Consider the following 27,248-nt stretch of genomic DNA (forward strand, 5'->3'; position numbering starts at 1 on the left):
TCAAAAAATTGCGGCGGCGTAACGTAAATCAGATCAAAGATCCGCTAACCTATCTGAATCTAGCCCACAGTGTTCTTCTTACCATGTGCAGTGACATTTTTCACTGCGTGGTTATGTTCCAATAAAGAAGCCAGCTCCTGTTACTACACAACGTCTGATCTAAATTGACTCGGCTGCACCTATCAATTGTACTTTGCAACATAAATGACCTTGCTTTGTGCACTGGTGCGCAGTCACGTTGGAACAGGAAGGGGCCGTCCCCAAACTGTTCCCACAAAGTTGGGAGCATGATATTGTCCAAAATCTCTTGGAATTTTTTGACTTTTGTGTGTAAAGCAAATCAAAGGGTAATCGTGCATACAAAGTGAATTAACCTATAGCGCTCATACTTCCTAAGCAGCCCTGTTGATTGGAGTGCAATTGGGCCAATGGAGATCTGGCCCTCTGTGTGAGAGCAGCAGTCTGGCTCTCTAGCATGCTGTCAGCACAAGATAGTATGTAAAAACAAAGAAAAAAAAAAAGAAGCATATGTATTACTGCATACGCAGCCTGACTGCATCACAGTAATAAATACAGGAGGCCAGATTCTCATCCAGCGGCGTATCTTTGCGGCGGCGTAACGTATCCGATTTACGTTACGCCTCCGCAACTTAGACGGGCAAGTGCCGTATTCTCAAAGCACTTGCTCCGTAAGTTGCGGCGGCGTAGCGTAAATTGGCCGGCGTAAGCCCGCCTAATTCAAATTTGGAACAGGGGGCGTGTTTTATGTAAATGTACTGTGACCCGACGTGATTGATGTTTTTCACGAACGGCGCATGCGCCGTCCGTGGAAATCTCCCAGTGTGCATTGCTCCTAATACGCCGCAAGGACGTATTGGTTTTGACGTGGACGTAAATTACATCCAGCCTCATTCATGGACGAGTTACGCAAACTACGTAAAATTTTCAAATTTCGTCGCGGGAAATAAAAGCCAGCAGCTACAAATACTGCAGCTGCTGACTTTTAATATTAGGACACTTACCTGTCCTGGAGTTCAGCGCCGTCCGCAGCAGAGGAAGAGCGATGCGGAAGAGCGATCGGTATGAACAGCGATCTGTCATTTCCCCAAGTCAGTCCCACCCCCCCTTCAGTTAGAACACACCCAGAGAACATACTTAACCCCTTCCTCGCCCCTAGTGTTAACCCCTTCCCTGCCAGTGACATTTTTACAATAATCAATGCATTTTTATAGCACTGATCGCTATAAAAATGGTCCCAAAAATGTGTCAAAAGTCTCCGAAGTGTCCGCCATAAGGTTGCAGTACCGATAAAAATCGCTGATCGCCGCCATTACTAGTAAAAAAAAATATCAATAAAAATGCCATAAAACTATCCCCTATTTTGTTGACACTATAACTTTTGCGCAAACCAATCAATAAACGCTTATTGCGATTTTTTTTAGAAAAATATGTAGAAGAATACGTATCGGCCTAAACTGAGGAAAAATTTTTTTTTTAATATATTTTTGGGGGATAGTTATTATAGCAAAAAGTAAAAATGATTGGGAGCCACATCGCACGACCGCGCAATTGCCAGTTAAATCTACGCAGTGCCGAATCGCAAAACGTGGCCCGGTCATTGACCAGCAAAATGGTCCGGGGCTGAAGTGGTTAAACAGACCAAAAAGGAGCAAATCAGAGCAGTTCACTGTTAGGGTTCACATAAACAAGTAAGCTGCTGCTGGTAAAGCTGTACTAAACCCAAAAACAATTAGGTAGATTCAGGTACGGCCGTGCAATTTTAAGACGGCATAGCCTAGCGTGTTTACACTACGCCGTCTTAAGTAAGAGATGCAAGTACATGATTCTCAAGGCACTTACCTCCTTACTTAGGGAGGCGTAGTGTAAACGCGGCGGGCGTAAGGGCGCCTAATTCAAATGGGTTGGAGGGGGGCGTGTTGTATGGTAATGAGGCTTGACCTCACGTTTTTTACGTTTTTTGTAACTGCGCATGCGCCGGGCGCCTACATTTCCCAGTGCGACGACTTACGCAAACGATGTAAAAAATTCGAACCCCGCGGCGGGAACGGCGGCCATACTTTAACATTGTTATTCCACCTAATAGGTGGAATAACTTTAGGCCGCCTAAGGCCTTACGGAAACAACGTAATTCGACTGCGGCGGCCGGGCGTACGTTCGTGAATCGGCGTACAAACTAATTTACATAATCTACACCGGCCACAATGGAAGCGCCATCTAGCGGCCATCCGAAAAATTGCAATCTAAGATAGGACGGCGCAAGCCGTCCTATCTTAGATATGTTTAAGCGTATCTCTGTTTGAGCATACGCTTAAACATACGTCGGCGTAGATTCAGAGTTAGGTCGGCTTATCTACTGATAAGCCGGCCTAACTCTTTCTGAATCTACCTAAATAAGTGTAATGTATTGCAATTCACCAATCCTAAAATATTTTCTTCTTATTTTTATGCATAAAGCTGAAAAAACACCTTGCAGTGCCCGAGCCCCCATTCTACTTACCTGAGCCCCAAATTTCCGTGGGCGCTATCCCGCCATCGCTCGCTCCACGGGTTCTCGGCTCTTTATTGGATAGATTGATTGCAGCACAGCCATTGGCTCCTGTCAACCAATCAAATCCAATGACGCGGGAGCCGGGGGGGGGGCCGACGCCGTGTCCTGCATTCGGTGGCTGTGGACGTAAGGTAACCCCCTTTGGAGAGCGCTTCCCAGAGGGGGTTATCTGATGCGGGAAGGGGCTGAGGAAGCTGCTGTGGGACCCCAGAAGAGGATGTTCAGGGCCACTCTGTGCAAAACAAACTGCACAGTGGAGGTAAGTATGATATGTTTGTTATTTAAAGAAAAAAAAAAAACGATCGGATCACTTTAAGGCATGAATACATGATCTGAGAATCGGACGAAAACAGCTTTTGAATCAATCGTACGATAATCGGATCGTTAGTAGAGAGAGACAATTTTTGTTTAATCAGAAGAGTTGTCGTTCTAAAATACAATACAAATACGCTACAACACATGATATCAGTTCCAATTTTTTATTCTGTCATACAAGAATTTTCATAACTTTAGTAAACTCTTTTAGCCAGATTCACGTAGAGTTACGCCGGCGTATCAGTAGATACGCCGTCGTAACTCAGAATCTGGGCTGTCGTATATTTAAATGTATTCTCAAATTGAGATACACTTAAATCTAGCTAAGATACGACTGCCTGCGCCGTCGTATCTTAGCTGTCTATTTACGCCGGCCGCTAGGGGCGTGTACGCTGATTTACGCCTAGAATGCGTAAATCAGCGAGATACGCCTATTCACGAACGTACGCTTGCCCGTCGCAGTAAAGATACGCCGTTTACCTAAGGCGTTTTCAGGCGTTAAGATATTCCACCAAAAAGTTGTTTGCGTAAGTCGTCCGTGAATGGGGCTGGGCGTAATTTACGTTCACGTCGAAACCAATGAGTCTTTGCGGCGTAATTTGGAGCATGCACACTGGGATACGTCCACGGGCGGCGCATGCGCCGTTTGTTCAAAACGTCAATCACGTCGGGTCACGATTCATTAGCATAAAACACGCCCACCTCTTCACAATTTGAATTAGGCACGCTTACGCCGGCACATTTATGCTACGCCACCGTAACTTAGGATGCAAGTGCTTTGTGAATACAGCACTTGCCTCTCTAACTTACGGCGGCGTAGCGTATATGAGATACGCTACGCCTGCCTAACGTTAGGCAGGTCTACGTGAATCCAGCTATTTATGTTCAATATGCAAAAAAAAAACAAAAAAAAAACTGATTTGTCGTTCGATTTTTGGATCGGGGCTGTGACATGATCAATCCGGGGAGAGGGTTGTGTTAGATGCGCCAGCAGATTTAGATAGACTTCACAAATGAATGAAAGCTGATCTCCGCAGAAGCCACTAACAAGCTTCGGAAGCCATAACTAAGACACAGCGAGGACTTTGCATAGCGAAGACCACCGTTCTTATGATAGGGTTACATTTTTTTTTTGGGCAATATTCTATCTTTTATTAATGTGTCCAAGAATTGACATAATTTAAAAGGGTTAAATAAATAACTGGCGTTCTACAGTATGATGAAAAGACCTTCTAAATTCCATGGAACACATGGACAAATATTTTCCTAACAGCATCAAGCCTTATTTTGGCAGGTCAGGTATTCTTCTCATTCGAAATAGCACAATTGTCCTCTCCTACAAATAGGCGCAAATCCTCGGTGATAAAGGGGAATCTGAAAGCCATGATTAACATTCCATAAGGACAAATTAACCTTCCATCCAAACACAGGGAGACTGGAAGGTCAGCTGCAGTCAACCACTGCCATCTAGTGGTCACTATTAAAATTACATTTGACGATCATCCAAAATCAGACACCGAATGGTTAAATAGCAAAGGGAGCCTACATCACATACGTAGTTCCCAACTGTCCCTGATTTCGAGCAATGTCCCTTTTCTCTCATTTGTCCCTCATTTTGGTCTGATCTATATAGATGTATATAAAATGCACTTTTTATCTATCAAAAAGTGTTTTCCAGTGCTAAACCTTTCATCTGATTTCTAAATTGTTGCATTTGTAAATCCTAAAAGCCAATATAAAGGAAGTGGTAGTGGTAAAAAAAAGCACTTGTGGGTTTAACCAATCTTGTTTTTTGTACAATTCTCCTTTAACTACTTAAGCCCCGGACCATTTTGCTGGTCAATGACTTTTTGTGATCAGGCACTGCGTCGCTTTAACTGACAATTGCGCGGTCATGCAATGTGGCTCACAAACAAAATTGACGTCCTTCTTTTCCTACAAATAGAGCTTTCTTTTGGTGGTATTTGATCACCTCTGTGGTTTTTATTTTTTGCGCTATAAACAAAAATAGAACGATTTTGAAAAAAAATATATATATTTTTTACTTTTTGCTATAATAAATATCCCCAAAAAATATATAAAAACATTTTTTTCCCTCAGTTTAGGCCGATACGTATTCTTCTACATATTTTTGGCTAAAAAAAAAAAAATCGCAATAAGCGTTTATTTATCGGTTTGCACAAAAGTTATATCGTCTACAAAATAGGGTATAGTTTTACGGCATTTTTATCAATAATTTTTTTTCCCACTAGTAATGGTGGCGATCAGCGATTTTTATCGTGACTGCGACATTATGGCGGACACATCGGACACTTTTTACACATTTTTGGGACCATTGTCATTTTTACATCGATCAGTGCTATACAAATACACTGATTACTGTGAAAATGACACTGGCAGTGAAGGGGTTAACCACTAGGTTGCGCTGTAGGGGTTAAGTGTTCCCTAGGGAGTGATTCTTACTCTAGGGGGGATGGGCTGTGTTTGACAAGACAGTGATCACCGCTTCCGATTACAGGAAGCGGTGATCACTGTCATTGTCACTAGGCAGAGCGGGGAGATGCTCGTTTACATCAGCATCTCCTTTTTTTTTTTTCACATAGGTGTATACACAAGGTGATGGGTGGAATGCGGGGGGGGGGGGTGATGACGACCTGATGCAGACTATATGAAAACACCCTGATAATCCTACCCGCCCCCGGTTTTCTCCCCCCTCCCCTTTTTTTTTTTCCTTCTCCCTCCCTCCCCCCTCTTCCCCTCCCCTCTTGCTATGTTAAATGGGTATGGGAGTGTAAACCAATGCGCATATGTCGGGTTAGAAGCTTGGTAGATATGACTATTCTACTACCAAGAGGCCCGTTAATAGCAGGAGAGGTAGAATAGGAAAGGAGGAGAAAAAAGGGAAGAACAAAAAGGAGAAAAAGAAAGAAAAGGTGCTAAGATATAATATAAGCCCCATAATAAATCTAGGATTATAAGGATGGATCTAGCCTTGTACCCACACAAATACTTATTGTATGTATTATGTTGCATGTATACTGTATGTTAAAGTATATGTCTTTATGTGTGAAGAATCTATGAACTATATATGAGAGGTTGATTTAAAAAAAAAAAAGTTTGTAAAGATTTTTCCTATGAGTAAAGAATAAAAACAATTTAAATACATCAGCATCTCCCCGTTCTTCCTCACCGTGAGACGATCGTGGCTATGCCCGCGGACTCGGTGTATGCCCGCGGTCGGAGTCACGGAGCTCCCGGCAGGGGCGCATGCGCCCACAATGCCGGCTTCTTTAAGGGGACGTATATATACGTCCTTCTGCCTGTCCGTGTCATGCGGTCGACGTATATAGTCGTGCGCTGGTCGGCAAGCAGTTAAAGGGGCGTGACAAGGGGTGTGTCCTATGCCTGCATACTTTTTCTGATAGGTGTCCCTCATTCCCATCTCAAAAAGTTGGGAGGTGTCCACATACCCCAAAGTGCAAAGAACTGCAGTTTGCAGGCATTCCCCAGGCCCAACATATTTAGCAAACAGGGTCAGGACACTCTTTACTTTTCAGATAGAGAAAAGAGCTGTGTGTTAGTGGGCGTCCTGACACTCCTGCTCACCCCCTCCCCCCTCAAGAGGCTTTCTCCACACTAGGGAGAAAGTGTCCCATTACTGTGTGGAGTTACAGACAGAAGAACAGGAAGTGAGGATTTCTCAGAAGAAATAAGGACATTTAAAAGCAAAATGGAAGGATGAGGTAAGTGAAGGAGGACTGCACTAAGGTAAAGGAAGCTATTTAGGGATTTTTGTTTTACCTTTACAACCTCTTTAAACGTATATAGCACTATGTCTTTATGCAGCACTTTACACATATATTATACATTCACATCAGTCCCTGCCCTCAAGGAGCTTACAATCTAAGGTCCCTAACTCATATTCATATATACATACCAGGGCCAATTTAGACAGGAACCAATTAACCTACCAGCATGTCTTTGGGGTGTGTGATGAAAACTGGAGTACCAGAGGAAACCCATGCAGGCACAGAGAGAACATTCAAACTCCATGCAGGTAGTACCGTGGTTGGGAATGGACTTGATGACCCTCGTGCTGCTAGGCAAAAGTGCTAACCAAGAAAAGTAGCACTGAGAGAAATGGCATCAAAGAATTCCTTCTGAAAATACTAATAAAACGTGCGGTTTCCTTAAGGCCCCTTTCACACTGGGGCAGGAGCTGCGGTGGCGGTAAAGCGCCGCCATTTTTAGTGGTGCTTTACGGTCGGAATTGTGGCAGTATTCGTCCGCTAGCGGGTTCAGTTTTACCCCCCACTAGCGACCGAAAAAGGGTCAATACCGCCGGAATGTATACAGTACCTGTCACCGAGAATGTGTTTACAGCACGACGGCATCGCACTGATTCTCGGCGACATGGTGCCGACATCTCGCACTCGCTGGATTAGGAAAAGCACATGGTCAGGCCAGGGTTGTCGGGAAGAGGCCCTGTCCTTATCAACATGGGGACAGGGTGCTTTGGGGTGGGGGGGCCGCAGGGCGCCCCCCTGCCCCAGAGCACCCAACCCCCCCATGTTGAGGGCATGCGGCCTGGTACGGCTCAGTAGGGGGGGGGCGCTCGCTCGTCCCCACTCCTTTCCTGACCGGCCGGGCGGCGTGCTTGGATACGGGTCTGGTATGGATTATGGGGGGACCCCCATGCAGTTTTTTTGGCGTAGGGGGTTCTCCTTACAATCCATACCAGACCTAAGGGCCTGGTATGCCCCTGGGGGGAAACCCATGCCGTTTTTTTATTTAAAATTTGGCGTGGAGTTCCCCCTCATGATTCATACCAAATGCCGTGGCTAGAATTGGCGGGAATCCAAGCCGGATTCCTGTCGCTTCTATGACGGCTTTTACCCATCGCGGCGAGCCGGCTCGGCGCTGGCTCCTGCGCCGAGAAAGGGAGCGAAATTGACACAATATCGCGGTCACCTACTGTAGCTGCGGTTTCCCATTGCTTTCAGCGGGAAGGAGCGGTGAAAGTAAACACACCACTCCTTCACCGCTCCAAAGATGCGGCTAGCAGATCTTTTGGAGCGGTCCTGCTAGCGCACCGCTCCATTGCAAAGAATAGGTATAAATAAGTATAACATGTTTGTTATAAAAATAAAAAAAAACCTTTAACACTATAATTATTTCAATATCAGTTATACAACAAGGACAAGGGTATAAGAATAGAATGTGACTGCTAGCCCCAGAGGGAGTATTATTACTAAAATATGAGAGGAAAATACTTAACACATTTCAAGGCTAGAATGACAATTTATTGTGATATTTACAGAACTATCTTACAGATGATGGATCTGACGTTGGCCATCTCCCGTCTCGTGGCACTTTCAAAGTGTATCTAAACCCAAGAACTAATATATTGCAGATAATCAGACTTTAGATGTGAAAGCCTGAACAAAGAAAACCAATGCAATTAACTAAATCAGAGGACCAACCTAGGGTAATGACACTTTTCCTCCGTAAATTGGGTGTGGAGAGCTTTGTCATCCTAGGACAGGAAGTGTGTTACTGGCAGGATCACCAAGGGAAAATAAAGTATAAAAAAAAAGCCTAAATAAAGGAAACCCTTGCAGCCCCCCACAACTAAGGACTGGTAAGCTGCAACTTAAATTGCAGTCTCTGGTTTTGGGTTTAGATATACTTTAATACCTTTGTCCCTGGTGACTTCATGCATCTTTAGACATTTAAAACATAGTTACCTCCTTCACCAAATACAGAAGTAATTTCACTTATGACCTTCTTGTAAACCGCTGGCTCCGAAATGATGAAAGCAAGTGTCCAAAATGTAATCTAAAATAGATAGATGGTGAAGACATTATTGACCTGCTGGTGTTCAGAACAGTCTTCCAACAAATTCTACTGGATATACTAATGTATCTGAGAAAACAGGCATCCCTTATTGTCCATAGCAGCTAATCAGAATCGTCTTGTCCTTGTTCTGTAGTGCACTGGAAGAAGGGAGAATCTGCTTGTTTCGGTCAATAGAGACTGTCTGACATAATAAAAAATAAGACATTTGTCGGACAACTGGATTCACTTATAAAAGGGTCTTCAACAATTATGCTCTGTGGTTAGTATAGATAAATATGCATATTTGCCAAAACACCATTGATCTTCAAATGGTGTCCAAAACCTTGTAGAGAGATCCCATCACAAAGGTACACAAGCAATGTTTCGCAGGCAGGAACCCTTCGTCAGGCATGTGACAAAGGGGACCTGCATGGCTCTGAATCTTTGTATCTGTATAATATAGTATTGTCTAGGTCTGTATAATATAGTATTGTCTAGGTCTGTATAGTATAGTATTGTCTAGGTTTGTATAGTATCTTCTAGGTCTGTATAGTATAGTACTGTCTAGGTCTGTATAATATAGTATTGTCTAGGTCCGTATCGTATAGTATTGTCTAGATCTGTATAATAGAGTATTGTCTAGGTCTGTATAGTATGATATTGTCTAGGTCTGTATAATATGGTATTGTCTAGATCTGTATAGTATAGTATTGTCTAGGTCTGTATAGTATAGTATTGGTCTGTATAGTATAGTATAGTATTGTCTATGTCTGTATAGTATAGTATTGTCTAGGTCTGTATAGTATAGTATTGTCTAGGTCTGTATAGTATAGTATTGTCTAGGTCTGTATAGTATAGTATTGTCTAGGTCTGTATAGTATAGTATAGTATTGTCTATGTATGTATAGTATAGTATTGTCTAGGTCTGTATAGTATAGTATTGTCTAGGTCTGTATAGTATAGTATTGTCTAGGTCTGTATAGTATAGTATTGTCTAGGTCTGTATAGTATAGTATTGTCTAGGTCTGTATAGTATAGTATTGTCTATGTCTGTATAGTATTGTCTAGGTCTGTATAGTATAGTATTGTCTAGGTCTGTATAGTATGGTATTGTCTAGATCTGTATAATATGGTATTGTCTAGGTCTGTATAATATAGTATTGTCTAGGTCTGTATAATATAGTATTGTCTAGGTCTGTATAATATAGTATTGTCTAGGCCTGTATAATATGGTATTGTCTAGGTCTGTAAAATATGGTATTGTCTAGGTCTGTATAATATAGTAATGTCTAGGTCTGTATAGTATTGTCTAGGTCTGTATAGTATAGTATTGTCTAGGTCTGTATAGTATAGTACTGTCTAGGTCTGTATAATATAGTACTGTCTAGGTCTGTATAGTATAGCATTGTCTAGGTTTGTATAGTATAGTATAGTATTGTCTAGGTCTGTATAGTATCGTGTACTGTCTAGGTCTGTATAGTATTAGTATTGTCTAGGTCTGTATAGTATAGCATTGTCTAGGTTTGTATAGTATAGTACTGTCTAGGTCTGTATAGTTTTGTATTGTCTAGGTCTGTATAGTATAGCATTGTCTAGGTTTGTAAAGTATAGTACTGTCTAGGTCTGTATAGTTTTGTATTGTCTAGGTCTGTATAGTATAGCATTGTCTAGGTTTGTATAGTATAGTACTGTCTAGGTCTGTATAGTTTTGTATTGTCTAGGTCTGTAATGTCCTTTAGCATCTAGTCAGAATCCTCTTGTGGAATAATAGTGAATAAAAGGAAGCTCTGACTACATTTCTTTTGGAAACAAAAAAAAGGATTGAAATGATCTTATCACACTCTTTTATTAATAAAACCCTGTATATCTTAATAAATGGATGTTGTCACCAAATAACAGGATTTTCTGTTACTTGCTGTAAAATCCTTTTCTCTATGTTCATTGAGGGACACAGCTCTCTTTTATTCTTGACCATAGGGTTTACAGTGCCATCTACAGGAGCAGAACGGCATTCCACTCCTGATGGTTGAGCTATAAACCCTATGGTCAAGAAAAGAAGAGAGCGGTGTCCATCAATGAATGTAAGAGAAAAAACTTTATTCAGCCACAACTGGCCAGTAGCAAGAGCTTACCCACTTGTCTACCAAGGTCTGTTTACTAACGGCATGATAGACACGGGGCTGTCCTTAACACGCGGCAAAAGGGCACTGCCCGCAAATAGTTGATATGTGAATTTTTGAGGCAAAGAAAATATCTGCTCAGGATTCAATTAATATTAAAGACAGCCACTGCCAAGTGGTTGAATCAAGCCTGGTACTGGCTTTAAAAGCCAGCGAAGGGCTTTACAATACACAGAAGTGATCTGGATATGGTGCTCTCAAAGTGCACCTCCTCTTTCATGGTAGCAGCACCCACAGTTGTTCCTAGGCTCTCCCTCTTCTCCAGGAAACCCTGAACCACGGGTAACTGCCGGTACAGTGATAACAGGAGGAACTCGGTAAACTTCTGTTCCCTGATATATCCTGCAACTAATGACCCGGGATATAATATTGTGTTTAAACTACAATTTTAGTGTATTTCCTGAAAATATGCTGTGTGAATAATTATGCAATACAAAAAAACTGCAACTACTGCAGCTTTATTCTACGGGGTCTCTGCTTTTAGAAAATATATACTTTTTAGGGGGTTTACAGTAATTTCTAACAAAAAAATTACCCAGTAAGCAACATAGCCTCTATGAATAAGCTTCCTTCTAGATTGAAAGCTCTAATGCCCTGTACACACGATCGGTTCATCCGATGAAAACGGTCTGATGCATTTTTTCATCAGATATACGATGAAGCTGACTTTCATCAGTCGTGCCTACACACCATTGGTTAAAAACCCGATTGTTTCAGAACGCGGTGACGTAAAACACAACGACGTGCTGAGAAAAATGAAGCTCAGTGCTTCCGAGCATGCGTCGACTTGATTCTGAGCATGCGTGGATTTTTAACCGATGGACGTACCCACAGACGATAGTTTTTTTCTATCGGTTAGTTAACCATCAGATAATTTTAAAACAAGTTCCTAGTTTTTTAACCGATGGGGCCCACACACAAGATCGGTTAGTCTGATGAAAACGGTCCATCAGCAGGGCTCTCCGATTCCTCCTGTATTGAATTGTATTATAACTGCAATGTCTGCCCTCATGTTGTAAAACACTGCCATACTGTTGGCGATATATAAATCCTGTATAATAATAAGCGCATCGGGGCGAAACATGTCAGGAATGCGGTTAGATCCTCTCTTCCTGTCCTGCTGACAACAGTTTTACCAGACAGGAAGTAAGACAAAATTTGCCACAGGGACACAGACTGCAAACAAGGTGACAGAGATTCAAGGTATCTCTACTCTACTAAGAAAGTGTTTTTTTAATTAAATTTCTATCTGTGGTGTTGCAGAGTTCCCCTCATTTTCTGTCCACTAAACATTGTCAGGAGGATGGGAAGTGAGAGAATGGATCTACTGGAGCACATGACAGCAGTAAAAACCCCTTCCTCTCTAGTAAATCTAGAAATGATAGCTGCGTCTCAGCTGTGCCTAGAAAAATGTACATTTTGTTTTGAATTCTTCTAAGTGCACTTCCCAAGGCTAGGCACGGATCTTGATTCCCACAGCTGTATATTTGCAGTGTGAGATCATCTAATGCAGAGTTGCCTATGAATACTAGTCTCAGCAGAGTGAGATTTAGGGAGTCACTACTGTGTTGCTCATTATTCTCCTTCCTGGAGAGGAAGCTGTATCTGAGATCTGCAGTGCAAGGATCTCCCTGCTTCTTTTCATTCATTCTTTGGATCTTTGATTTCTACACCTTTTTCCCTGCTAATTCCTAAGCTTAGATTACCAGTCATCGGGTGGTAGCTCTAATGCCGCGTACACACGATCAGTCCATCCGATGAGAACGGACCGATGGACCGTTTTCATTGGTTAACCGATGAAGCTGACTGATGGTCCGTCTCGCCTACACACCATCGGTTAAAAAAACGATCGTGTCAGAACGCGGTGACGTAAAACACAACGACATGCTAAAAAAAACGAAGTTCAATGCTTCCAAGCATGCATCAACTTGATTCTGAGCATGCGTTTGATTTTTAACCGATGGTTGTGCCTACTAACGATCGTTTTTTTCCCATCGGTTAGGCTTTTTTTTAACCGATGGTTAAATAACCTATGGGGCCCACACACGATCTGTTTTGACCAATGAAAAACGGTCCATCAGACTGTTGTCCTCTGGTTAACCTATCATGTGTATGAGGCCTTACATGAGGATGCAGAGCCCTCCAAAGCCCTGCAGATAGCTATCTCCACACGGAGACACAGAACAAGACATGGTATGTCCATAATGAGGAAAGATCAGCTGCAGGGGGACCACAGGCAATGCAGTTCACTAGTCTTTTGCTTTCTGTCAACTTCCACAGATCAGGTCCTCTTAAAGACTTCTCTTTTTAGAAGTAAATGTAAAAAAGGCCACCACCACCCAAAGCTACAAAGATAAAACACATTCTCCTTCTCTACAATGGTACTTTAGCTGAGACAATGTATCTAGCTGCACTTACAGGGTTGGCGTTGGACTGCGATGCCCAGAGCAGTAATAGACTGAAGTTATGTGTGGAATTTCCCTTGAGAGTGTCCAGCAGATGATGCAGCAAGGTCTGTAAAAGATCGAAAAATCATACAAATGTAATAATCACCAAGGTAATTTAAAATGTCCATGCATCTTTGACTCCCTCTGTACCCATTTTATTGACAGCTGTAATTTTATTCAACATCTGAAGCAGGACCATCTGCCCCACCATCACCATTTTCTATGAAAATTAGGTGTCAAGCAGCTTGGTGGACCCACTGGTGATAGCAGGACAGGGGCAATAGCACTTGACGGTCCAAAGAACTGTGGTCTGAGCAATGGCTTACAGTAGAGAAAGTAGCACAGACAAGCAAATGATCAGGACTGGTGCAGACAAACAGGTACTCCTAGGGCAGATACACAAAAGGATTACGCCGGCGTATCTATTGATACGCCGGCGTAATTTAAAATTTCCCACATCGTATCTTTGTTTTGTATCCACAAAACAAGATACGACGGGATCTGGGATCGATCCGACAGGCGTACGTCTTAGTACGCCGTCGGATCTTAGATGCAATATTTCGCCGGCCGCTAGGTGGCGTTTCCATCGATTTCCGCGTCGAGTATGTAAATTAGCTATTTACGGCGATCCACGAACGTACGTCCGGCCGGCGCATTTTTTTTTACGTCGTTTTCGTTCGGCTTTTTACGGCGTATAGTTAAAGCTGCTGTTGATGAGGCGGACGCATTGTTAAGTATGGCCGTCGTTCCGTGTACAATTTTGAATTTTTTGCGTTGTTTGCGTAAGTCGTTCGCGAATAGGAATTTGCGTAGAATGACGTCACCGTCGTAAGCATTGGCTGGTTCCGGTTTAATTTCGAGCATGCGCACTGGGAAACCCCCACGGAGGGCGCATGCGCAGTTAAAAAAAACGTTGTTTACGTCGGGTCACAACGTATTAACATAAAACACGCCCCCATTACATCCATTTGAATTCCGCAGCCTTACGCCGCCAGAGATACACTACGCTGCCGTAACTTACGGCGCAAATTCTTTGTGGATTCGAAAAAAAAAAAAGTTGCGGCGGCGTAGAATATCTTAGATACGCTGCGCCCAGCGTATTAATGCGCCCAGGTACGTGGATCTACTCCCTAGTTTCAGACAAGTAAGCAAGCAATGGCTGATAAATGGAGATTTTAGACAGATGGTATAGACAGGTACAGTCCAACACACTGTAGAAATCCAGAACATTGTAGAAACAATGGAAGTCAAATAGAACCTGTTGGTGAGGCCCATGGTTGAAGCTCTGGCCATTCTTTAAAGTCAACTAACAAGGCTAGGTGTTAAAGCTGGAGCTTGGTCTAGCTGCAGTGTAGAAGAAGGTCCAATGGATGTCAGACATAATCTTAGCAAATCTAGCTATCCTCCACAAGAGACCATGGTTAATTTCATTGACGAAAATATTTTCATCAGTTTTCTTTAGCTGCATGTTTGCAGTGACAAAAACTAAAACGAAAATAAAATTAGAATTAAATCAATTCCAATTTTCATTTAGTCGACTAAAATCTAATGGGTTTAATTAAATTTGAATGCATTATTTAAGGATTTCTCTAGAATTTCCAAACTCATTATATACTCCTGGAGTAAAAATCGAATAACATGTTATTATTTATAGCAGCCCTCAAAAAATCCACTCGCCTGCTCGCATTTTGCGAGTGGATTTTGAGGGGGGGGGGGGGGGGGGGAGTCTGGGCTGCCTGGGAGCGGGGGGGGGGGGGGGCGAGCACCGCCATCGGGCCGGGTTGTATTGCCTTTGTCCAAGCGATCGTAGGGGGAAGAGAGAGGAGAGCCGCTGTCGCCGCTGCCTGGCTGATTAGTGCGCTGGGGAACATAACAGCTTTCACAATCCTGGGACGGTGATCTGTCTATCAAAGTTCCCCGGACAAGGGGGAGGGGCTGTATATGGCGCCGCACGCCGGGGAAACACACAGCTATTGTAATGAAAGCTGTTATGTTCCCCAGTGCTCTAATTAGCCAGGCGGCGGTTGGCGGCTCTCCCCTCTCATCCCCTACGATCGCTGGAACACAGGCTGAAACTGGGGGGGGGGGGACACAGGCTGAAACTGGGGGGGGGGACACAGGCTGAAACTGGGGACGACGACACAGGCTGAAACTGGGGGGGGGGGGACACAGGCTGAAACTGGGGGGGGAAAAACAGGCTGAAACTGGGGGGGGGGGGGGGGACACAGGCTGAAACTGGGGGGGGGGGGAACATAGGCTGAAACTGGGGGGGGGGGAACATAGGCTGAAACTGGGGGGGGGGGGAACACAGGCTGAAACTGGGGGGGGAACACAGGCTGAAACTGGGGGGGGGGGGGGACACAGGCTGAAACTGGGGGGGGGGGACACAGGCTGAAACTGGGGGGGGGGGGACACAGGCTGAAACTGGGGACACATGCTGAACTGGGGACACATGCTGCACTGAGAACCGGGACACAGGCTGCACTGGCGGACACAGGCTGCACTGGCGGACACAGGCTGCACTGGCGGACACAGGCTGCACTGGCGGACACAGGCTGCACTGGCGGACACAGGCTGCACTGGCGGACACAGGCTGCACTGGCGGACACAGGCTGCACTGGCGGACACAGGCTGCACTGGCGGACACAAGCTGCACTGGCGGACACGGGCTGCACTGGCGGACACGGGCTGCACTGGCGGACATGGGCTGCACTGGCGGACACGGGCTGCACTGGCGGACACGGGCTGCACTGGCGGACATGGGCTGCACTGGCGGACACGGGCTGCACTGGCGGACACGGGCTGCACTGGCGGACACAAGCTGCACTGGCGGACACAGGCTGCACTGGCGGACACGGGCTGCATTGGTGGACACGGGCTGCACTGGCGGACACGGGCTGCACTGGCGGACACGGGCTGCATTGGCAGACACGGGCTGCATTGGCGGACACATGCAGGCTGCATTTTTGGGTATGGATAAAGTTGTTGTTAATTTTTATAACTTAATTCTGCATAGAACATATAAGTGTAATTTCATGAGATAATATATGAGGGCGTGTTTAGGGGCAGGATTAGGGGCAGGGCAGGGTAGGGGTTGGGCGGGGCAACTGGTGGCATATATATATGTGTATTATATATTCGACATGTGCGATTCCTTTTGTGCAAATTTCTGAAAATTCGTACATTCGGAAGCATCCGAAATCCGAATTGCTATGCTTCCCGAATTTTTATGAAATACGAAATTACCTCCTGGGGCCACCACCCCTGTGCTGACTTCCTCCTGGGGCTGTACTCCTTGCTGTGCTCATTATGATGTAAACCCTCACATATACCCAGTGAAGTGAACAGCCTCAGATGATATACAGAGATGAAACACATCTCCCTGTGTGACAATTTGGATTGAATACAAATTCTTGTTAAGTTCGTTAACTTTTCGTAACAATTACGAACATTCATTATGATGAATTTAAAAAGCAAACCCAGAAAGTCAGCAGCACTGCTGACTTCCTGGGTTTGCTTTTTAAATTCATCATGACGAATGTTTGGAATTTTACGAAAATGTAACGAATCTACCAAAAATTCGTATTTCGTACGAATCCAAATTGAATTTCGGACACGAATTACGAAATACGAATTAACGGCTAATACGAAACGGAACGGAACGAAACTAAACAAATTTATTGACGGCGCCCATGTCTATTATATATATATATTATATATATATATACACATATACATACACACACATACACACAGTGCCTTGGGAAAGTATTCGGCCCCTTTGAACTTTGCGACCTTTTGCCACATTTCAGGCTTCAAACATAAAGATATAAAACTGTATTTTTTTTTGAAGAATCAACAACAAGTGGGACACAATCATGAAGTCGAACAAAATTTATTGGATATTTCAAACTTTAACAAATAAAAAACTGAAAAATTGGGCGTGCAAAATTATTCAGCCCCTTTACTTTCCGTGCAGCAAACTCTCTCCAGAAGTTCAGTGAGGATCTCTGAATGATCCAATGTTGACCTAAATGACAAATGATGATAAATAGAATCCACCTGTGTGTAATCAAGTCTCTGTATAAATGCACCTGCACTGTGATAGTCTCAGAGGTCCGTTTAAAGCGCAGAGAGCATTATGAAGAACAAGGAACACACCAGTCAGGTCCGAGATACTGTTGTGGAGAAGTTTAAAGCCGGATTTGGATACAAAAAGATTTCCCAAGCTTTAAACATCCCAATGAGCACTGTGCAAGCGATAATATTGTAATGGAAGGAGTATCAGACCACTGCAAATCTACCAAGACCTGGCCGTCCCTCTAAACTTTCAGCTCATACAAGGAGAAGACTGATCAGAGATGCAGCCAAGAGGCCCATGATCACTCTGGATGAACTGCAGAGATCTACAGCTGAGGTGGGAGACTCTGTCCATAGGACAACAATCAGTCGTATACTGCACAAATCTGGCCTTTATGGAAGAGTGGCAAGAAGAAAGCCATTTCTTAAAGATATCCATAAAAAGTGTTGTTTAAAAGTTTGCCACAAGCCACCTGGGAGACACACCAAACATGTGGAAGAAGGTGCTCTGGTCAGATGAAACCAAATCGAACTTTTTGGCAACAATGCAAAACGTTATGTTTGGCGTAAAAGCAACACAGCTCATCACCCTGAACACACCATCCCCACTGTGAAACATGGTGGTGGCAGCATCATGGTTTGGGCCTGCTTTTCTTCAGCAGGGATAGGGAAGATGGTTAAAAATGATGGGAAGATGGATGGAGCCAAATACAGGACCATTCTGGAAGAAAACCTGATGGAGTCTGCAAAAGACCTGAGACTGGGACGGAGATTTGTCTTCCAACAAGACAATGATCCAAAACATAAAGCAAAATCTACAATGGAATGGTTCACAAATAAACATGACCAGGTGTTAGAATGGCCAAGTCAAAGTCCAGACCTGAATCCAATCGAGAATCTGTGGAAAGAACTGAAAACTGCTGTTCACAAACGCTCTCCATCCAACCTCACTGAGCTCGAGCGGTTTTGGAAGGAGCAATGGGCAAACATTTCAGTCTCTCGATGTGCAAAACTGATAGAGACATACCCCAAGCGACTTACAGCTGTAATCGCAGCAAAAGGTGGCGCTACAAAGTATTAACTTAAGGGGGCTGAATAATTTTGCACGCCCAATTTTTCAGTTTTTTATTTGTTAAAAAAGTTTGAAATATCCAATAAATTTCGTTCCACTTCATGATTGTGTTCCACTTGTTGTTGATTCTTCAAAAAAAAAATTACAGTACTTTGTACTGAAGGAGATAACATAGTAGTTCAAGGTAGTTCCACCAATAAAATATATAATTTGTTGATAAGACTTTTGATAGTAGTGTCTTCACGGCCTACAATTGTGCTTTTTAATTACAAAGGTGATCGGAAACTGACCAATATATTTGAATAGGATATTTGTTTATTCGAAATTGTCTGCTCACAAATGTAAAAAGAACTGACATACAAAACAGACATAATTCCTGACTGCTTTGTGAACACGTCTCTCCATATTGCTGGCACACAAAATAAAAAAAAGCTGCTAAAGCCTGTAATCTACAGCAGGAAAAATAATTATTTGATCCCCTGCAGATTTTGTAAGTTTACCCACTTACAATGAAATGGAGGGTCTATAATTGTTATCATAGGTGTATTTTAAAATGATAGAGACAGAATATCAACCAAAAATTCAGAAAAAAAACACGATACAAATGTTATAAATTGAGTTACAGTTCAGTGAGTAAAATAAGTATTTGATCCCCAAGCAAAACATGACTTAGTACTTGATGGAGAAACACTTGTTGGCAAGCACAGTTGCAAGACATTTCTTGTAGTTGGTGACCAGGTTTGCACACATCTCAGGAGGGGTTCCTGGTCCACTCTTCTTTACAGATCTCTAAATCCTTAAAGTTTATGTAAACCCTCACATATACCCAGTGAAGTGAACAGCCTCAGATGATATACAGAGATGAAAGAAATCTCCCTACATAAGTTTTACATGTATATCTGCTGTCTTCACCTTTATATATTCTTTAGAAAGTACACATCATATCTTATTGTCAGAGTGGATTCTTGGCATACAGCCAAAACAGCTGATTGGAGGAAAGGCACACACCCACTCCACATAGGTAGAGACTTGCAGAGCTGTGCTGTGACAAGTCAAGCTCTCTGCTAATCTATTTACAGAAGAGACACGGGACTTAGGGCTTTGAAGAGAGATAAGAAAAAACTGCAAATATATGTGCTTAGGTCAAATTTCATGAATCAAGTTTACATCCACTTTAAGGTTTCTTGGCTGTCGCTTGGCAACTTGAAGTTTCAGCTCCCTTCATAAATTTTCTATAGGATTAAGGTCTGGAGAAAGGTCAGGCCACTCCATGACCTTAATGTGCTTCTTCTTTGTTGCCTTGGCGGTATGTTTTGGGTCATTGTCTTGCTGGAAGACCCATCCACGACCCATCTTCTGTGTTTTGGCTGAGGGAAGAAGGTTCTCATCCAAAATTTTACAATACATGGCCGCATCCATTGGCCCCTCAATGCGGCAAAGTCGGCCTGTACCTTTAGCAGAGAAACAGCCCCAAAGCAGAAAGTTTCCACCTCCAAGCTTGACTGTAGGGATGGTGTTCTTAGGGTCATAGGGCCATATTCTCAGTAGAGTTACGACGGAGTATCTCAGGAAACTCCGTCGTATCTCTCTTTTTTGACCCGCGTATCTATGCAAGTGATTCCTAGAATCATTTTCGCATAGATACGCTGAAGATCCGACATGTGTAAGTCACTTACACTGTCGGATCTTAAATGTAATTCGCCGCCGGCCGCTAGGTGGCGTTTACGTTCAGGTCTCATTTGTTTATGCAAATGAGCCTGATACGCCGATTCCCGAACGAAATCGCGTCGCGTAACCGTCGCTTACGTCGTTTGCGTAAGCGTAAGGTTACCCCTGCTATATGAGGGGTAACCTTACGCCAGTCCCACGTATGCCATGTTAAGTATGGCGTCGGTTCCGCGTCGTCTTTTCCCGCCGGGTACGTCGTTTTCCTAAGTCGTTCTTGAATACGACTTTACGTCAATGACGCACACGTCGGCGTCATTGACGTTTTCCGCCGAGAACTGGAGCATGCGCACTGGGCTATTTTTAGCCCGGCGCATGCGCAGTTCGATCGAAACGGGGTGTAAGGAAAGGACGGAGTGTCAGGGAAATGTCCGTAGTAGAAGTACTGGCAATCTTTCCAGTAGAAGAAATGGCCATAGAAGAAGTACTGGCAATCTTGCCAGTAGAAGAAATGGCCATAGAAGAAGTACTGGCAATCTTGCCAGTAGATGAAATGGGAGCCATAGGCTCATCATGTGACAGGAAGATCCTTCCTGATGCCTATAAAAAGAGAGCTCTGACCATCAGGCAGTGCTGACTGGTCTTCAGCTTGTACCCTGATACCCTGAATCTTGCTGTTACCTTGCTGATCTCCTGTTGCTGAACCCGGCTTGCCCTGACCCCGTTCCTGAACTCTGTTATCCCCTGACTACCGGTTTCTGATCCTGGCTATTCACCTGACACTGCTACCGCCTGCTGCTTGGTACCTCGCTGCCCGCCTTCCACTTGACCCGGCTTTCTGTATGACCCCGCATCTGCTTCCTGTGCTGAGTCCTGGCAACCCCCCAGTGTCTGCGACTTGCTCCTGCGACTTCCTGCTACAAGTCTTCCAGGAACTACACCTCATCTGATATCCAGTGTCGCTGCTCCCGCGGAGTGCCTCCTACTCATCCCGGCTCGCACCTCCCGCTTCTGCTGTCGGAGTCTTCATATGCAGGCACTCGTGTTCCTCCTGTCCCTCGGTGTCCTCTGTTTCATCTCCAGCGGTGCCAGGGCGGGAGATACAAGAGAGGCCGACCTCGTCATCTCAGTCTCCCATCAGGTACGTGACACGGGGGTGCACTTAATTTAAATATAAGCCGCCCCCTTTGAAATACGCGGGGCTACGCCGGGCCTTTTACACTACGCCTCCACAAACTATGGAGCAAGTGCTTGAGGAATACGGCACTTGCTCCAGTAAGTTGCGGCGGCGTAGTGTAAATAGCTTACGCGAGGCCGCCGCAGATTATTGGAGAATCTGGCCCTCAATTTTGATTCAGAGAAGGATTGGGAGAAAGTGCTGTGGTTAGTTGAGACCAGAATTGAGCTGTGGCATTAACTCGACTCCCCTTATTTGGAGGAAGAAAAATGCTGACTATGACCCTAAGAACGAAAAAAAAAATGTTGACTATTAGCCAGATTTAGATAGACTGGCTTAATATTGAGGCGGCGTAGCGTATCGCATATACGCTACGCCGCCGTAAGTCAGAGAGGCAAGTGCTGTATTCACATAGCACTTGCCTCCAAAGTTACGGCGGCGTATCGTAAATGGGGGGCATGTTTTATGTTAATGACTAGTGACCTGACGTGATTGACGTTTTTAACGAACGGCGCATGCGCCGTTCGTGGACATATCCCAGTGTGCATGCGTCGGATAGAATGCCTAAGATACATCGAACACTGCCTGTTCACTGACGTGAACGTAACTTACGCACAGCCCTATTCGCGTACGACTTACGCAAATGACGTAAAAAGATAGGCCTGTTCCGACGTCCATACCTTGCATGGGCTGCGCCACCTAGGGAGCAGCTTTATCTTTACGCCGGCGTATCTCTTATGTAAACGGCATAACTAATTGCGACGGGCGCACGTACGTTCGTGAATCGGCGTATCTTGCTCATTTGCATATTCAACGCCGCAAACAACGGCGGCCAGCGTAAATATGCACCCTAAGATACGACGGCGTAGGAGACTTACGCCGCTCGTATCTTAGCCTAATTTAAGCATATCTGGTTTCCAGAATACGCTTAAATTTACGACGGCGTAGATTCAGAGTTACGACGGCGTATCTACTGATACGCCGGCGTAAACGACACTGAATCCAGCTATATAGCTACACTTTAAATGTTTAAAATAAGGAGCCTACCTTTGCACTATCTTCAGATGGTTTACTGTCTTCTACTTCAGGTAAAATGTTTTTAAACATCCTTAGCAGCCACTGTTTGGACAGAGACCAGTTTCTAAAAGACAGAGTAGGAGAGATCAGATTATACAGCCTATGCCAATTTTGTTCTGTATGCCTAGCTTGATGTGAAGTAGATACAATGACAAATATTTACTCTACAGCAGGGGTCTACAAACTTTCTAAACAAGGGGCCAGTTTACTGTCCTTCAGACATTAGGGGGGCTGGACTGTGGGTAGAAGGGTTCCCATCATTGTTATCAGTGGGAGGAAAAGTGTTCCATTGTTGGTGTCAGTGGCAAGAATTATGCCCCCATTGTTGGTATCAGTAGGAGGAATAATGCCCCAAGGGCTGGATAAAATCTAGCAAAAGGCCGCTTCCGAGCCCCGGGCCGCAGTTTGGAGACCACTGCTCTACATGATCAAACACTGAATTAATCATGCCTTATTTATCAAAGATGATTGTGGCATTGTATATTACCAGGCAAGGTAAACAAAGTGCAAACTTATAGGCTGTTTTTATTTTTCAGGTAAGCAGATGCTGTCTTTGGTAAATATGAGATTTGATCTTTTTTTTGATAAATTTTCACTTTGCAAAGTTTGGTTATGAGGAGAAGGGCCAAGTGAAAAACAAATGCACAGCTCACTACAGGGTCCCAGAATGTATATGTACATTGCTCCCAATTGTCCCGGATTTCAAGGGACCGTCCCCCATCTGAAAGTCCCTCTGTCCCTCTTTCATCATTTGTCTCTCATTGTGGTCTGTTCTACATAGTTGTACATAAAATGCACTATATCTTTCACAAAGGGCTAAACCTTTCATTATTCAATTTCTAAATTGTTGCTCTTGAAGATATTAAAAGCCAGTATAAAGGAATAGTAGTGGTAAAAAAAAATAATAATAAAAAAAGGACTTTTAATTGGATTACATTTTTTTTTTTTTTTTTGTGTGTAACTCTCCTTTAACCACTTAAGGACCCCTTCACGCCGATATACTTCGGCAGAATGGCACAGATGGGCACAATCACGTACCTGTACATCCTCTTTAAGTGCCCAGCCGTGGGTCGCGCGGACGAGTGCCCGGTGCGAAGCTCCGCAGCCACGGGACCCGCGGACCTGATCGCCGCAGGAGTCCCGCGATCGGTCACAGGAGCTGAAGAACGGGGAGAGGTGTGTGTAAACACACCTTCCCCGTTCTTCACAGTGGCAATGTCATTGATCTTCTGTTCCCTGATATAGGGAAAGGCGATCAATGACGTCACACGTCCAGCCCCGCCCTCCTACAGTTAGAAACACATATGAGTCTGTGGTTGTAGAGTTGTCCTGTACTGTCCGTCCCAAGGGAGGAAGCTGAACGATGAAGAACCTATCTGAGGGAATACCGAGCACGAGGCTGGTATCTCAGGAGAGGCCTACTGCTTCATCGAAGGACACATCGTTTCTGAGGCTGGACGATAGTTGCCTATCAGTCCCGAGATTACTAAAGCTGTTCAAGGGAGATCCGGGTGCTTAATTCAGTGTTGAGTAGGATTTTGGACCGAGAATATCTCCACCTTTGGGAAGGTCTGTGGCAGAGACTGCTAAAGTTCTGAGTGACATTCTGGCTGCCAGTCCGGTGAGAGCGGCCTATCCAGATGCACTATACCCACTCTGGTTAGAGTGGCGACGAAAGTTGTCGTTGGAAGCAGGACTGTTTCTGAAACCCAGTTATACGCCTAAATCCATTACCTACCACCTCTTTTATCTTCTCACCTACTACTACTTTTACCATTTCTACCCCGTTGGGTAATAAAGCACAGAAAAAGATACCTACAGTGTGGACATTGACTTTCTTACAGCTCTCATCCAGTACCCTAGACGGCGGAGAATTAGAGGTAATATGCCACCCAAATCAAACCAGCAGCTCCTTCGGGGGTAGTGCTACATACTTTTTCAGTATTTTATTGCGTGTTTTGCGTGTCTGGGCATTGTTTCTGCTCAAAAGCTCCTCTCAAAAACATGAGTTTGGTGGGGGGGTTCTGTCTGTAAAAGCATACATCTGTAAACTCCTGAAAAAGTAACAGTGTGCATGGACACATTGGCTAACATGAAGGGGCTTTTTAAAGCAGAAAAAAATGAGAGCTAAAAAAAGCTTAAAAGCCTGTAGGAGCTGCTTCTTTGAGATACAGTGTGCATGAGCCCTAACACTGTACTAATAGCAGTAGACGTTCTTACTTGAAAAAACACTCTGGAAGCTGGGAGCCATACTCAAATCCTTCATCAAATGTGCGGAAATGCTCTTCAAATTCCTTTATTGCGTTCCTGGTAGTAGGACACACTCCTTTACCAAACAGATTGTCCACCACGGCGGGGTACATGACTTGCCTGTCAATGAGAACAAGACACAACTGAGTTTTCTACCGTTTGTCTTTATTCTTGTTGATGTATTCAATAAAATAGTTAAAGAAACAAAAGTACCCACACCTAGCAAATCACTCTACTGAAGTCAGACCAGCACAACATGGACACCAAACTGGTTATTAAGGACTAGTTCACACTAGTGGTTGAGGTGTGGTAAAAGCCCATAGTTGAGCTTTGTTTTTCCCACCACACAGACCACTCCTGCTTTAGATGTAGAGGCAGCAACTGGGGGTATACACATGCTGTGACCATAATGATTTTCTTTGCAACTGCGGTCTTAAAGGGGTTAAAGCAGAAGGTGAGGAGGCCACTGCCTTCTTGATAGGTTGTCAGGAAATTAGATGTGTAATTTATGTCCCTAGAACACCTGATGTTGCTCCTTGGATGTTGGGTCTTTGTATGTGGCCAGGCTGTGTAAAAGTCTCACACATGTGGTATCGTCATACTCAAGAGGAGTAGTATTTTGGGGTGTCATATTTGCTTTATACACGCTATGTGTTGGGTCATTTTGTGGGCGTTTCCATTGTCCTGGTGCTCTAGGGCCTTCAAAAGTGTAATAGGTGGTTGAGAAATTAGATGTGTAATTTATGCTCCTAGAACGCCTTAATGTGCTACTTCAATGTTGGGCCTCTGTATGTGGCCACGCTGTGTAAAAGTCTCACACATGTGGTATTGCCATACTCAGGAGGAGTAACAGAATGTATTTCGGGGTGTCATTTGTGGTATGCACATGCTATTTGAGAGAGAAAAAAAACTGTTAATATGATAGCAGTCGGGACTGGGAAACTGGTCAGAGTTGAGGGAAAGATGGATGGTGCTAAATACAGGGATATTCTTGAGCAAAACCTGTACCACAAACCTGTGATTTTAGGCTAGGATGGAGGTTCACCTTCCACCAGGACAATGACCCCAAACACACTGCTAAAGCAACACTTGAGTGGTTTAGGGGAAACGTGTAAATGTGTTGGAATGGCCTAGTCAAAGTCCAGACCTCAATCCACTAGAAAATCTGTGGTCAGACTTATAGATTGCTGACTTATCCAAAGCGACTTGGAGCTGTGATAGCCGCAAAAGGTGGCTCTACAAAGTATTGACTTTAGGGGGGTGAATAGTTATGCACATTGACTTTTTCGGTTATTTTGTTCTCTTTGTTGTTTGCTTCACAATAAAAAAAAAATCTTCAAAGTTGTGGGCATGTTCTGTAAATTAAATGATGCAAATCCTCAAACAATTCATGTTAATTCCAGGTTCTGAGGCAACAAAACATGAAAAATTAGGATAGAAGTTGTCCATGTATAAAATATCTAGAACAGATATATAGAATATTACCAAAAGTATTGGGACGCCTACCTTTACATGCACATGAACTTTAATGGCATCCCAGTCTTAGCCCGTAGGGTTCAATATTTATTTGGCTCCCCCTTTGCAGCCATAACAGCTTTAACTCTTCTAGGAAGGCTGTCCACAAGGTTTAGGATTGTGTCTATGGGAATATTTAACTATTCTTCCAGACGTGCATTTGTGAGGTCAGGCACTGATGTTGGACAGAGAAGGCCTGGCTCATCCCAATGGTGTTTTTTCGGGTTAAGGTCAGGACTCTGTGCAGGCCAGTCAAGTTCCTCCACCCCAAACTGGCTCATCAATGCCTATAAGGACCTTGTCATTAAAGTTAGTGTAAAGGCAGGTGACCCAATACTTTTGACAATATAGTATATATACACACACACATATCTATATCTATCTATCTATCTATCTATCTATCTATCTATCACAGTGGTTCTCAACCTTCTAGTGCCGTGACCCCTTGATAAAATTTCCCAAGTTGTGGGGACCCCTAACAGTAAAATTATTTTCATAGCGTGGGTTGAAAGCACCCAAGGCAAGACAAGTAATTTGCACCCCTAACCCGCGGAAATTTAGCACTCCCCGAGTTCCTTCCACTCGTACAGTATTAAAACCCCTTATGGTACATTTTAGGATGTACCACTTTTTCTCTTTGTTCTCCTTTCTTTCCCTTTTATCTCTCTCTATCATAATTCCTTGTTTTTTTTCCCCCATCTTTCCCTCTAACTGTCTTTCTTGCTCTCTATCCTTTCTCTCCCTTTTTCTTTGTTCCTCCCCCTCTTATCATCCCCCTTCCTGGGAGAACAGTGCGGGCTTCAGGAACAGCCCAGAATTTGGTGACCCCTGGCAAATCATCATTTGACCCCCGAGGGGGTCCCGACCCCCAGGTTGAGAACCACTGATCTATCATGTTTGGGTGTTTCAATTAATTATCTAGCAAAAAAATGCAGATTTTTGTATGTAGGAGAGAATTGGCCCAGTAGGAAAGTAGTTAAAAATGAAAGAAAAGTTTGATGTGAAGTACAAAAAAAGAAAAAGAAATTCCCATTAAAAAGAATCTTATGTATTATTCCAGATA

General features: G+C 43.9%; 1 protein-coding gene across 1 annotated transcript in view; it reads right to left on the minus strand.

Moving 5' to 3' along the window:
• The window catches only part of LOC120936240 (24-hydroxycholesterol 7-alpha-hydroxylase), a 122,034-nt gene that overhangs the window by 73,866 nt on the left and 20,920 nt on the right, over nt 1–27,248 (minus strand). Inside the window, exons 4-7 of the mRNA XM_040348442.1 lie at nt 24,641–24,790; nt 22,391–22,484; nt 13,321–13,416; nt 8,632–8,722 (exon numbers count right to left, since the gene is read on the minus strand). Of these exons, the coding sequence (XP_040204376.1) occupies nt 8,632–8,722; nt 13,321–13,416; nt 22,391–22,484; nt 24,641–24,790 (431 nt within the window). The remainder of the gene's footprint in view (nt 1–8,631; nt 8,723–13,320; nt 13,417–22,390; nt 22,485–24,640; nt 24,791–27,248) is intronic.

The sequence above is a fragment of the Rana temporaria genome, chromosome 4 (assembly GCF_905171775.1).
Source record: "Rana temporaria chromosome 4, aRanTem1.1, whole genome shotgun sequence".
NCBI lineage: Eukaryota > Metazoa > Chordata > Amphibia > Anura > Ranidae > Rana > Rana temporaria.